A 15,248-nucleotide genomic window follows, 5' to 3' on the forward strand; every position below is an offset into this window, starting at 1 on the left:
CCCCAGCAGTCTGTACGTGAACATTGATACATACAATTTCTGCTTTAAAAGATGATGTGATGACGAAGCAGTACTGGAGATGTGCTCCCTGTGCTTATGGTTCTCTTCTATGTATTAGCATTTGCAACACTTTCCAGTTTATAGTAATACTGGATTTGGCAGTCTTTGTCTTGTGGGAGTTTTTTTTTAATGGTATGCTTATTTAGCAGGAAGAAGGCAGAAGAACTTCAGATGTAGCCTTTAATACCTGAAAAAGTTAAAACCTCTTTGGATAGCTTTACAGAAACTGCTCTGTATGCAATAAATGTGATCAAGTCAAGCAGACACTGAGGGAGGCTTAGAAAACCCCAAAACAGCCCTCCCTCCAAACTCCTGCACTCCATCATGACTCTGTCTTTGCTTCACTGGTTGCAGGTGAATGATGGACAAGAAAAAGCAGAGCTACAGTTCAATATTTTTAAGGTCCCAACAGACCTGGAAGTATAGAAGCAGTTTTTTTTAACAGATCGAGAATAACAAGCTACTATAACCTCTGTGACCGCAGAAGTATGGCAACAGTTCATTTCAGAAGCAGTTGTGTCTGTATAGGGAAAAAGCTGATTTGAGATAGAATACTGGAAGTCATTTCATTTCATCTTCCTTTAGAGAAACTAGAGATGACCTGCATTTTTTGATTTAGTTCTCATCTTCCTTTCCCACACTTGCACTATTGATGAGCAGAAATCTGTTTATACAAATACAGCAGAATTTGAATTTGTACCATACCTTCTTGGAGACTGTATCTCATAATGCTTCACAGAATGAAATGATACAGTAGCAAGATGTGGTAAGTATGTAAATGATGAGAGAGAAGCAGTAAAAAAGCAAGTAATTCCACAAGCAATGGAACTTATGAATACTGGTTTCCAAGAATTTGTGTATTGTGGTTTGATTCTCAGACGTCTTAAAAGTAACAGCCTCTGATCAAAGGCTTTCCTACGCCTATGAAGTTCATAACTTTTCTCTATCATGTGAGTTTGTTGACTACATATAAAATCAATTTCAGCAAATTTCTTTGTGGAGCACCAGTAGGATCTTGCTCTTCTATCCATCCAYCAATTTTCATGAAACTCACTGCCACTTCATAATGATGAGAACTCTAGTCTATAAAATTTATTGGAAATTGATTAGGAGTTCAACAGTTATTTTTGAGAGATTGAGGAACAGGCAGGCACACACCTGAAACTGGCTGTCTTAAAAGCAAATATAAACATATGCAGACTTGAGGGTTGCATAAGCCTCATTTCAAGGAACCAAGCTAAGAGTTTACAGGTAAGATTTATGACGGATTACAGCATAGGCAGGCACTTTTTTATTTCCCAAAGCGAAGGAGCTAGTTAGGTCAAATCTGAAGCATGAAGAGTTCCATATGTAAATAAAGACATATAAACATAAATATAATAAGAGCCTATGTATACTGGATCAAATCAAGATAAAATAAACAAAAGAGGAAATGTTTAGTGAGATGGTTTGAATAAGTACAAATTAAAAACAAGGATAGTAACTGGATTTAAAATGGAAGCAATGACTGGAAAGTGTTTGCAGTCGAGATGTATGACTATACAAAACAGTCAATGACATTTTACTTGACTGGCCTGAAAAAAGTTGAGAATTGTGAAGGCCACAGAAGAGAGGATTGTGATAGCTAAATGCATTTTAATTATGACAAACAGATGTTAACGAAGTCTAACAAATGAATCTGAACAAGTGAAGAATAAGGAAAGAACATTAAAATGAAGAAGCATACTGAAAACTTGGTAAATACTTCTCTTGCCCAGCAAAATAATTCTGAGCCAGAAGCTTTTAAATGCAAAGGACACAATATTAAGCAGGAGTAGGAAAAAAAGTATTAATATGAAAGAGGCATTAAAGGTGTTAAATGTAAATACAGGCATGAAGTCAAGGTTACTGATTGGGGACTGAGAGATGAATCTTCTAAGATTCCATACTGAAGAAACTTAGGAGTAACAGAGATCCTGTCAACTGAAGAAAAGGCTAGACTTTTCCCTCTCAGCTGAGGGGAAAACAAACAGGAGACATTAAAGCATCTATAAAAAGGGAGGCATAAGGAAGGATACTTATTGTGGAAAGCTATTCTGATGTGAAAGAGAAAGCAGCTTCTGTGCTTCTCTGGGTTTCTGTTGAGAAAGCAGCAGAGCAAAATCCCAAGTAAACCTACATTGCTTCTGATGCACAAAAATAAATGTCAGAGCACCTTTTGTAGAAATTGGCAGAAAAAGAAAAGGCTAAAATTAAATATGGTAGTTGAATTTCAGAGTCATGGAAGGGTTTTGTTGGTTCTTTTGGAAAGGTAAGTCTTTCAAAATTGAGAAGAATTACAATACTAGGAGCAATATTTACCATAGCCAATGCAAGAGGCAATAGTAGAGGAGAATTAAATAAGTATGTACTTTAATAAGTTTTACTGAAACATCAGTTCCTGCTCACCAGAGCTTTCACTGTGTAACAGCCTTTCTCTTTATGATTAGCTTGTGGGAGCAGCAGCCCCCATGACAATGCAAAACAAAGTTTGAGACCTCCTCCTCATTGCTGATTAGGCTTGCTCTGTCCTTCCACTGGCTGGAGGGGATGGGATGAGGATCACTAATTAGCTTTTGTATGCTTCAATTCTTAGAACCAAGCTTCTAAAAGAACTTTTTAAAGTTTTCTAAAATAAAAAAAAAACAAACTCTTGCATCTATTAGATGCTTTGCTCCCCCCCCTTTTTTTTTCTTTAGTCAAAGGATACCAATTGTGTATTTTATAATGCTGTCACTGAGGTCAGTCAGCCTGTAGGGAGAAAGAACATATTTTTTCCATATTTAAGCCAGCTGAACTGGCTTAAAGTCTGCTTTGTGTGTGCATGTGTATGTGTACTTCCCTTGCCATCCAACAGAGCCAACTACTGGGTTAAAAACAACAGATGTTCAAAGTCTTAATGTTGGAAGGAAAGCTGTTAGCTTTTTATGACTTGTGGTTATTGTCAGTGCTAGTAGAGCCTAAAGATGGCCTATTTCAGAAGTAGGTAAGAGCTGAACTTTTGGAGGCAGGTCCTCTTTTTGTAGCAGTAAAGAAGCCTAAGGTTATCTGTGGCCTGGATTGCCTCTACTGCTCACTGCCCTATACAGACAGGTAGAAAAGATTGTCTTTGAACCACTACATACTTGATATGTTGGCATGAGATGAATTTTTGGTCCATCTAACTGTCAGATAGCTAGATAGCCAGAGGTGGGGAAAGACCACAAAGTTTTTTTTTTTTTTCTTTCTTTCTTTCTTTTTTTCTTTTTTTTTCTTGCATTGAAATAATGAACTGTCAATTTACCACTTAAATTCATTCCTCATATGTTTTTTCTGTTTACCTTTATCATCCACTCAACACATTCTGTCACAGTGGCAGTAAGRGTGTCAGACTATAAAGAGACCCATTAAACCAGCCTTTTCAGAGGAAAGCATTGTTACTCATTTGCTGTAATTTTTGATACAAGTTGAGGATGAAAAGCTTTGAATAAAATTTAGCCAAGTCTCATTCAACAGCTTGCTCTTGGGCACTACTACAGAGCACTATCAAAAGACTGTATTTAGGCTTATARCATGTTATCATAAATATGTATGTATTTATACATGCATATATACCATAGAGACAAAAGCACACAAAAATACATAAACTAAAGAACTTTTTTTTAATGTATGTTAGAATATTTGTGTGTATGTAAACATTTGGAAAACTTGTGCAGCAGAAGTCACTGTAGGCACTAATATTTTGACTTTGTAAAAAAAAATTCAGAATTATGTCTTTCACTTGAAATGTAACTGGATGTTTAAAAACTCATGGAGTTTTAGTTACAGCTTCTCAACCTTGCACAACAGATGCTATAAATCTCCTAGCAGGTTTATGTAGGAGGCACTTTATACATGATACCACACTATTTAATTCCATTATTTAATAAAAGGCTACCTATTACAATTTTTTGTAGCCAAAAACTGAATCTCTTGCCATGTAACCATAATGAATGGAAATGAAAAATAGATCACCTGTTTACATGTATGAAAGCAATATTTCTATATATTATTAATAGCATTTGTATGGTTAATAATTCTAGTAAACTATAAAAACCCTATTAAAATAATTAAATTTTGTGAGAGTAAGGCAAAAAACTCTGCAAACATAAGGTACAAAATGTCCTTATGCACGTATAAGTGTTATGGACTTCCATAGTTTCATATTCAGTATAACCTTCTGTCCTTTTAAATAGTGTTGTGCATAGTTACTATGATAGTAATCATATTCTTAAAACTCTTTGGACTGCTTTAATAATGTTTCACTATATTCCATTGATCCTCATTTCATTTTATATTTAAAGCAGCTRTAGTCTAGATAGATTAATAGATTCGTGTAGTTTAAGAATTAACATGGCAGTTCATTAGAAACACATGGGATGCTCCTCTATGGACATTTTTCATTCTCTTTGCTGGTACAGAATATGTTTACTTTGTAGAGAGCATTCAAATAAATAACACAGTATAGTACTGTTATTAATACCTTGGTTTTTTGTATTAATCTGTGTTTAAGTGCCAAATGTTGGTGCTATTTTAAATGATCTTTTCCTATTTTTGAGTATTTAAGTGCTACAGATRTGAACTGCCCAGCTAATGTCCTGACTCCTAACATAAGTAAATAAAATACTGATGTGAACCGACACATTTTCAAACCTAAACTTGAAAGAAAACCCACCAACAACATGCAAAACATACTGGTTATGCAATATATCCACCACAAATAAAAGTTAAAAGACAAATGGGCAGAGATAAAGTATACAGTCACAGATTCCATTTTGTTATCTTCTGAAAAATTCCATGGTGATTAATTCTAGGTGACAATAGGTAAAAAGGATGAAGTGTGCCAGTCAGAGATACAAGACARTTCCTGCTTGGTTCAGAAGAGCAAACCACATGTGTGGTTCAAGTCAGTTTTTTGGTTTTATAAACACATCAATATATTTTTCAGAGACAGAATTACCATCCAGAGGATCTCAGTTCACAGAACACAGACATTATAGTCAACCTACTTAGTATCTCTGGAATTATATACAAGGGTGCACACTTCTGAATTGATTATGTTGCATGGAGCACTCACTGGGCTTCCTGTTGAAATAGCTTTGTTGTGACTTTTTTTTTCTTGTTTGATTCTGAAGTGGTGCCAGAGTCCTTAATTTTCAGTTTATGCTGTCTTTATGGCTGCTGCGATCTGTGTTGTGATTTAGTTCTTGATTTTTCCACTGAATGCTTGTTCCATTCATGGGCACTGAGGTCACTAGACTTTTAGATTGAGAGCAGCAACAGCAAAGACATGACTGGAAATTAATGAAAGAAAAATTTAGTTAACATGAATCTACCAACTCTATGTAGCTTGCCAACTGTATCCTTTGTTCAGGAGTGAACAGATTAGGTGAATAGAGAGAGACACACATACAAGGAAATATTTTATCATAAAATGTAAACAAGTCATATGATTAACAATCACAAAAGCAGCAAATTAGGCCTGTTTTTATTTAAGAACTTTTGCAGCATCAAAAGGGAAATTTGTGTGACTAAGGTAAACAGGTTGGGAACTAACAGAACTCCACATAGATTGTAAGAACRGGGGAAGGTCCTCTCTCTCACTGTGCTGAGGACCTAGAGATCAGTAGTAGCTTCTTAGCAAGTAGGCGGGGAAATGAAAATTTCCCAGCAAGTGATTTAGGTCCCTTCCAACATTTTGGAGGAAGACAAGATTATTTAGGAAAAGAGATGATGAATATATTGAGGTGCATCCTTTTTTTCATAGCTAAGACTAGAAAGGCAGTTAGGATCATGCTTTCAGGTCCTGGGATCCCATCCAGGGATGTTCAATCATCACCTCTTTTCAGAAAGAATTCTTTGCCTATCCTCCCCTCCCTTTACAGAAACCAATGCTCTACTCTATGTAAGTGAGATCTCCCCACCTTATTTAGTGGAAAGAGAGTTACTGTCTCGGAGGAGRAAAGACAGTAACAGCAGTTGACCAATGATTTCTCTGAACTCAATGAGAAGGGAATGTTGCARAGAGGTATGGCAGACTTAAATTATATGTACTGCATATCTGTAGGTGGAAATATAAAATAATTAGGTTAATACAGAGGTAGGGTGAGAAACTCAATTATGAAWTGGGAAGATTGCCTGAATTGATCACATTGATACTAGAAGGAAAAGGAGTAGTTATAGTGCAAATTGAGGAAGGATTAAATAATAGCTGAAAATTATTTAGAGTTGTTGGATGGCAATTTCATTTGAAAGGGCAAATGGAAAGAAAGARTTACTGATATGAGGAGCAGTCTTGTAGTACCCGCTGTTACTTCTCCCTTGAGGACAAGTCCAGGCATAGTATCTTCACAGTTTCCCACTGAAGTACGGGACTGTCAAAATCAATGTCTAACAGATGGCAAAATTGACTTCTTGTTTCTCATGTAGAAATAATCCCTTAAAATAGTTTGTAAGTCTGAGTGGGCTACAGAAAAACAAGCATTCTCTATTTTAATCATTTATTATATTTTTTTCAATAGCTCACGTCACCTATTCATAGCCTGAAAGTTTATTAGTACATTTTTTTTTCTTTGCAGATAAAGCTACTTCAGTCTTCCATTTCACCACTTTCTTTTCCACTCTTTGCTCTCATTTTCTTTCTTTCTGTATTGTCTTTATTAGGTGAATGAGGACTTGCAAAGACAGTCTGATAAGGAAATTATTTTAGCTTTAAAATATATTTTCGTGTGCTGGAACTAGAAGAATGTAAGTAAAAGACAGAATGCTTATTTAATTGTCAGAGTCAACTCAGGTGCCTAACTTAGGTGTCCAAGCCTGAAAATTTTAGTTAGAATGTGATTGTTTAACTGCAGGCAGGTTTGGTATCTTCTGTGCATGTTCTTTGTCCTCACCCTGAGTGGGAAATACCTTATCAGCCAAATTCTGCTTCATGTACATGCCGCATGCAGATAAATAGTACTTAACAAGAGCATGAGTATCTCAGTGATTATTTGCATATGAGGACTAGGTCAAACTTATTTACTGGCTTAGCGTTTCAGATAATGAGGATAGTTTCAGCTCTCAGTTTGGTATGTGTGCTATGTGACCTGCTAGCTGGTAAAGTAGATGATTTATAATCCTTCATTCCTTTGCATGCCTCTCCTCACAACTGAGGAAAATAGATAGCAACTGAATGATTTAATGCAGTTCATCAACTGGACATAAAATCTCATCAACAATATCTTACCTGAAAACAGTTTTTAAACTTCTTGCTCACAAAATAGAGAGCTATTGGGTTTATACAAGAGTTCATGGTTGCCAGGTTGATGCTGATATAATCCAGTGGCAGCAAGAAACTAAGCAACAAAAGAAAAAATAAAACATTTAAACTCTTCATATACTGTGAAAGCAACTGCTATTTGTGGTTGCAATCTCTTCTGTCATAGAAAGTAATTCTCTGTCAACTAGCTTCCTCAATCTAATCTTTTACCACACCATATCTGGAATAACCTGTGTCACAGAAGTTCACAAAAGCAGGATGGAAATGATTGCAATGGCAATAGACAACATTTATTTTAACTTTTGTACACCATTACAGCTGAAACACCTAAAAATAGAAGGATGTAATAGAAAAATCATAAAATAAGAGTCAGTTCTTCTACCATCACAGTTGCATGCACAATGACATTTCTTACATAATCTCCAAGTGTGCTGCACTATATTTTTTCAATAAGAATACTTGATTGATATAAGAAAATAGGATACCTAAGCAGTTCACATCTGCCAGGGTCTCTTTCATTGTATACCATTTTCTTCAAAATTCGGCTCAGATGGAGAGGAAACCAGCAAAGAGCAAAAATCACTACTAAACAGAAAACTGTTTTTGCAACTTCTCGACGCTAGAAAAAGAAGTAAAGAAAATTATTACTGATGGCCTAATTCATATAGGTAGGTGTCTATAGCAGAGTGATGTTGTCAGCAAAGTAAGTAATCTTGATAAGCATGCAGGGATTCCCRAAGCCCAGCTTCCAGGCTACCTGCTGCCTGTGAAACCTTTTTTTATGGAACCAATACATCGAGCTAGTTCTTGAAATCTGGCCATCCTCAACAGAGCCTACTGATCACTTAGACTATAGCAACTAGAGCACATGGSTGATTGTCAGGATACTGGAGCTGTCACCCAAAGAAAATCCATTGCTGGACTTCCCTGAACCTGGCTACTTGCTCAGCTATTCTTATTACTCTGAACTTGATTACTATTCTGGCAATCCTTTGGATAAACTTTTATCTTCAGGAGCGTACATATCCTGCAAAAGACTTTTTCATGTATTAGGGAAACAGGTATCACATTGAACTGATAAACCACTTTCACCTAACCCTTGATCTGGGGCAATATGTGAGCCCAAGGCACCTAAATGAATTGGCAATAAAATTTCATTCAACTGTGTACCTAGTCAGGATATCAAATTCTCTGTGATGTACTATTTTATATTTAGTATGTATGCACCATGTCATGTAAAGGAATACTGAACAGGAAAGAGTTGCACAGTGTATTAATTTTGCTATGTGTGCTTGATATGTGATCTTAATGTTCCTGAACAAATATTCCCTCTACAAACAAAATTTTAGAAACCTCTGTATTACAGCTTAGTCACATAACACTTTGTTAGGAAATAATTTAAATTTGACAGATATTTTATGTGGCTCTAGAGATTTACAGATGTTTTATTGGATTTTTGGCAATGCATATAGGTGGTGTTTGGTCGGCATGTATTTGATGAAGAGAGCCATATGTAGGGATGAGAATACCACTTCTTGAACTGCCACTGTAATGTAACAATAATAAGCATTGCAAGGCTCTATTGTTAACAATTTTAAAGTCAAATGTTTGATTAGATTAAGTCTTGTTTATCTTTGAATAAGATTATTATTTTTTCTTCTTTCTTATAATAGCAGTTTTCATCAAAATATGAAACGGTCATAGCTAGACATTAATGTGGACAAGGCTGTAGGGAGGAAGGAGAAAGGGATGAAGAGCAAAGACTGATAGTTGAAAAGACACTTTACATTTGTAAATTGTGGCATAAATCCATCCTCCAGTAACCAGTCCAAGTAACATGCTGGGCCCTGCACTTCATGATGGGGAAAGAGGGAGGGAAGGTTGCCCTGTACATACCATTCTAGTCCTAACGGGTAGAGCAGATTATGTGGGGCCCTAGGAGAGACTGTGTTGCAGGCCCTGGGGCCTGTTGAGGGAAGGAAGTGRAGGATCGGTACCACGGGAGGATCTTCTGGTCTGCCCAATCTGGAATGAATCAGCAGAGGGAGAACCCCTTGGAGAACTCACTGAGATGCAGAGGGGACTGTYTTAGGGATTGCCATTTCTAAATCGAAGAATAGGATTTGATGGGCTGAAGTTAATATTGCATCCTATTGTCTGACTGATTGCAGGAAAAAAACTACAGATTAGTTTTAAAATTTCAGCTAGGAATGGAGCATCAGAAAGCACTGCAAAAACACGAAAGTGAGATTTGACAGTTTTGTGAGTGACTTTACGATTACTTGTTTGTCCAAGTCTCCTATTGTTCTGTTCAATAGCCAGTACTGCTACAGTAGTGGTACTGTGAAACAAGCCTGAAAAATCCAGCCTAATCTAAAACCAGGTTACTTTACAATTGCTTTTTATAGGACACAAAATTGTGCATTAAAGTATGCCAAAAATAGGGAGGGCTCATGGAGCTGTATCTTTATGAATAAAAAATCAAGATACAATTTTTTGGAAAATCTTTGTAACTGAATGATTTAAGGTTAAAGAGCAGGAGAGCAGAACTATCACACTTAAGAAAAGAAAAAAACTCTGGTGAGCTTCCAGAGCATGTTCTCTTCAATATCTCCTTATATTATGATCTCTTATGTTCTRGGTTTGACTGAGTATCTTAAGGTTGTAAATAACCCACATCATCACTTTCTATAACTTACTGTATTCAGATGCACTTTGAAACATTTCTGAGCTAACCCAAAGATAGAAGAACAGTATTTTCAAAGACTGGCATTCTTAATATTTACCTGCTTAAGATGTTCACTGAGAGCGATTCTCAAATTACTGTTCCTTCTGTTTAACATTTCACAAGTCATTAGTGTGTAAAAGATAGCAGTACATGCCAGCGGCATGCAGAAATAGAAACCAAACAGCCACCAATCCTTTGCATCTTTGTAAAACTGCAGAGAAGGGAAAGAAAAGAGAAGATATTTTCGTAAAATGCAACAGAAAGTACCACAGAAATGTAATAGGAAGTGTGACAGTTGCTACAGTTCTTATAAGTCCAAGTCTGCTGGTAAACCRTACTGAACTACGTCAGCTTTCTTATTGTCCTGATCTATTTTGGACCAACATCAAAATGGGAATTGTGGCAGTGTAAACATTCAGTTTACCTTACTGATAGCCCATCTGTACCTTTGCTACAATCTGTTTTGAATTAGAATTAATTTCTTGTTTTCTGGACATGTACTCCCATTCATGAAAACTGGAGCTCAGTTTTCACAAAAAATGACATGCCAAAATGTAGCAAGTGTCAGTTTGTGATAACAAATCTCGCTAAAAGCCTCAGGAAATGCCTTTTACCTCTATGGCTCCTGTCCTGATTCCATAAAAGGAAGGTTCAAAATGTCTTGTAAGCTTAATCATCTTTTGTTATCAGTGAAAAGATTGCTAGTTGGTTTGCTTATGTACTGGCCAGATAGAGGCCACTTCATAAGTATTTGTCTATTATATGCAAAACTTAGGACTGGTGGCTTCCAGTGGTATCGTTACTTTTAACTCTTTGCCTGTCATTTATACCATTTGACTTTTGTGACCAGGCACAGAGGGAAGTGATAGTGGTGTAGCATTACTTGGCTGTGTAATTTTAACTCTTAACTGTGGCTTGAGGTTTTCTGGATTATGGGAATACTACATTTGACAAAACATTTAAAATTGTAATTTTCTGCAGATAATTATATTTGCAGACTTGAGAAAATACTGTATTTAACTTTTATGCTCAGCCGAATCTGCATTGAAGTATAACATTTTAAATACTTCCTGTCTCTACATTATTAGTCACTGAGATGGATGTGTGCAAAAGGGAATCTTCTTTCTCATAATCTTTCCCTTAGCTTGTTTATTCCTAGTGGATGTGCTCTTGTAACATCACAGTTCCCACACTAAATGTCAAAATGTTAATAACTGAGGATTATATGAATCCCATTTGAAAAAGTCAAACATCTGACATCTTGTTTACATTTAAAACTGAATAGTGCTAAACTTTGAAAGATGAAAATGGACATAATGTAATAGACTAGTATCTAGTATTTTTTAATTTGCTTTAGTTACATCAGAAAGTTGAGTTATTGAGAGAAGGGAAATGCTTCAATTTTTATCGTCTCACTCCAACAGACAGAGTAAGTTGCTTAGAGTTTGCTAATTTAGTGTATACTACTGGTATCTAGGCCACAACCCCACCTCACAGGACATTTTGAACTACGTTGATTAGGCTGTTTTATCCTCCTCATTAGCCTCATCCCTGGGAAAGGAGGGGCTGCGAGCCACTGCATAGTTGCACTCCCCTTGGGGGCAGAATTTCCCCCCTGGGAATTCAGCTTCTGCCAGCAGAAAACCAGAAAACAGCATGCTTCATATTTTAAGAGTCTGTATTGAGGGGAAATCTAATTAGCACTCCTTCTGCAGAGAAAAGGACTGCAAATACATGAAGACAATTATTTTTCTTGGTGACAAATTTCTTCAGGTCAGACTAGAAGCACATTGGCCGGGCAGCATAGCAAAATGTGTACTGTGTGAATCCATGCCGTATTTACAAGGCAAACTTTCTGTCCTGATAGACTAACAGCTTTTGTGAGCGTTGCACGTCAGTCACAAAGAACACACACACCCAGTCCTGTGTACCAACCCCGAGCAACGCTTTAATTCYGTACAAAGACCTGGTTTTGTGAAGTAATAAAACCTACATGAAAATATCTGCAAATGATTAATTATGAAATCTGAGCTTCACAAAGTCTACATCAAAGCACAAAATTCGGTTGATTTAAGAGAAATAGACATTCTTTTGTTTGTCTTGAAAGTCCACATGGAACTAGTTTTCTACAGGAAAYGTGCATTTTAAACAAGTTTCCTTGTGCACTCAGCCTCTTGGGAATCGTGGTCAAGCATGAATTTTTCAAGTCTTTCAAGGATTGCTTTAAACATGAATCAGGCTCCTATTAAAAACAAAAATTAATCTTAATTCTTTCYCAAAGTTTAATGATTGTTTATTGTGGTGGTTGTGGTAGTAAATACTATACTTAAGTTAAAACAGTATTTCAATTTCAATATCATGTTTTTACTTGCTTACAACTCATTGAAACACTATCTATTTTGACTGAGGCTTCCAACACTTAATTCTTAGCTTGAAAGTAAATATTGATTTGTTTTCTGGAAAATCAACTTGGGTTTGGTGGGATTTGGAGCTTTTGAATTGTGCTAAGCATTCAAAAGATACTAATTACTGTTAAGAAACAACAACAACAACAAAAAAAACAAGCTAGTCTACTTACTGAGTTAAGAACAGAACAATAATCATTAAAGTTAACATGCCCACAAAAGACTTGAACTGTAATGTTTTTGAGAATAGTGAGGACAAAAACATACTTTTTCTTAGGTAGAGAAGAAGTGAAGATTGTCCAGGCACATTTGTGGAAATAAACAGCCATTACAAAGGTGAAAAGCCTAGATTTGCTGCAGTATCCACTTCATAAATTACATTCTTGTAACTAAAATATCTACAGCCATAGAATCTGTAGACTTTAGAMAAAAAGATATTGTAAGTCCTGTGCAACTCTACTCCCTCTTCACCTACATGATTTATTTCCATCAGGGAATGGCTTGTTTTCTCTTGCTTTTGTCTCTTGCTGTCTCTGCCATCCCTGCAGCCTGTGTAACTGCATGGAAGATGGGGATCTTTCACTGAAAACCATGAAACATACAGAATCACAGGATGGTTGAGGTTGGAAGGAACCTCYGAAGATCATCCAGTCCAACCCCCCTGCTCAAGCAGGGTCACCTAGAGCATGTTGCACAGGATTGTGAGTTTTGAATATTTCCAGAAAAGGAGACTCCACAGCCTCTTTGGGCAAACTGTTCCAGTGCTCTGTCACTCTTRCAGTAAAGAAGTTTTTCCTTATATTCAGGTGAAACTTCCTGTGTTTCAGTTTGTGCTTGTTGCTTCTTGTCCTGTTGCTGGACACCACTGAAAAGAGTCTGGCCCCCTCCTCTTGACACCCTCCCTTAAGGGTTGTAGACGTTGATAAGATCTCCTCTCAGTCTTCTCTTCTCCAGGTTAAACAAGCCCAGCTCTTGCTGCCTTTCCTCATAGGAGAGTTGCTGCAGTCCTCTAATCATGTTTGTAGCCCTAGGCTGAACTTTCTCCAGTAGCTCCATGTCTCTGTTGTACGAGGGAGCCCAGAACTGGAYGCAGTACTCCAGATGTGGCCTCACCAGAGCTGAGCAGAAGGGGAGGATCACATTGGCTTTCTTCCAGCCCTCAGGCACCTCTCCACTTCTCCATGACCTTTCAAAGATGAGGGAGAGTGGCCTAGCAATAACATCTGCCAACTCCCTCAGCACTCGTGGGTGCCTCCCATAGGAGCCCATGGATTTATGGGTGTCAGGTTTGCCTGAATGATCTCTAACCTGATCCTCCTCAACCAAGGAAAAGTCTTGCTTTCTCTGGACTTTTTTCTCTTGTCTCCAGGTTTCTGGGATTCCTGAGGGCTGCCCTTAACAGTAAAGACTGAACTCTGCCTTCTCTGTATCCTTTGTTACCAGGGCACCCACCCCATTCAGCAGAGSGCCAACATTTTCCCTAGTTTCCCTTTTACTGCTGATGTATCTGAAGAATCCCTTCTTGTTGTCCTTGACATCCATTGCCAGATTTAATTCCAAATGGGCCTTACCCTTCCTCATCACATCCCTGCATACTCTGACAGTGTTTCTATATTCCTCCCACATCACCTGTCCCTTTTTCCACATACTGTATACTTCCCTCTTCAGTTTGAGTTTTGCCAGGAACTCCTTGCTCATCCGTGCAGGCCTCCTGCCCACTTTGCTTGACTGCTTACTCACAGGAATGCACCAATCTTGAGCTTGGAGGAAGTGATCCTTGAATATTAACCAGCTCTCTTGGACCCACCTTCCTTCTAGAGCCATAATCCATGGGATTCCTTCAAGTAGTTCCCTGAAGAAACCAAAGTTTGCTCTCTTGATGTCCAGGGTTGTGATCCTACTTATTCCTTACTTCCACCTTCCAGGATCCTGAACTCCACAATCTCTCATGGTCACTGCAGCCAAGACTGCCTCCAACCTTCACATCTCCAACCAGTCCTTTTTTCTTTGTTAGTACAAGGTCCAGCAAGGTCTGCTTGTTGGCTCCTCAACCATCTGTGTCAAAAAGTTATCATCAATGCTCTGCAGGAGCCTCCTGGACTGTTTGTGCCTAGCTGTGTTGTCTTTCCAGCAGATAACAGGCTGCTTGAAGTCCCCCATGAGAACCAGGGACTGTGATTGTGAGACTACTACTAGCTGTCTGTAGAAGGCCTCATTGATTTCCTCTTCCTGATCAGGTCATGTAGTAAACACCCACAACAGTGTCACTTATGTTAGCCTGCCCTTTAATCCTTACCCAAAAGCTCTCAACTCACTCTTCATCTACCCCTAGGCAAAGCTCAATACATTCCAGTTGGYCTCTCACATAAAGAGCAACTCCACCACTTCACCTTCGTGGCTTCTCTTCCTAAAAAACACGTAGCCATCCATGACAGCATTCCAGTCACATGAGCTATCCCACCATGTCTCTGTAATTGCAGTGAGATCATGGCCCTGTGACCACACACAGATCTCTTAATCCTTCCTCTTCATTCCCCATGCTGCATGCATTGGTATAAAGGCATTTCAGAGAGGTAATTGAGCAGGTTTCCCAGGAGTGGTGCAAGAGGATCTTCCCTAGTCATGTTCTGTATGCACTTCCCCGGCTGCGTGCACCCACTGGAGGCATCCTGACTTGAGCCACATCTTGCTGACTACCCTGTCTTTGTAAGACCTGTAGAGCTGCGTCTGCTGGCAGAAGGTCTTTCTCAGTTGATGC

The 15,248-nt window shown here is 37.9% G+C and overlaps 1 protein-coding gene across 1 annotated transcript in view; it reads right to left on the bottom strand.

Annotated features, from left to right (window-relative positions):
• Nucleotides 1–1,127: 1,127 nt before the first annotated feature.
• EDNRA (endothelin receptor type A) overlaps nucleotides 1,128–15,248 on the bottom strand; it is a 38,164-nt gene continuing 24,043 nt past the window's right edge. The window contains exons 5-8 of the mRNA XM_085313175.1: nucleotides 10,144–10,296; nucleotides 7,843–7,976; nucleotides 7,325–7,433; nucleotides 1,128–5,390 (exon numbers count right to left, since the gene is read on the bottom strand). Coding sequence (XP_085169301.1) covers nucleotides 5,253–5,390; nucleotides 7,325–7,433; nucleotides 7,843–7,976; nucleotides 10,144–10,296 — 534 coding nt within the window. The 3' untranslated portion in view covers nucleotides 1,128–5,252. The remainder of the gene's footprint in view (nucleotides 5,391–7,324; nucleotides 7,434–7,842; nucleotides 7,977–10,143; nucleotides 10,297–15,248) is intronic.

The sequence above is a fragment of the Rhea americana genome, unplaced genomic scaffold (genome assembly GCF_003343005.1).
Source record: "Rhea americana isolate MKP2758 unplaced genomic scaffold, rheAme1 scaffold_38, whole genome shotgun sequence".
Classification (NCBI taxonomy): Eukaryota; Metazoa; Chordata; class Aves; order Rheiformes; family Rheidae; genus Rhea; species Rhea americana.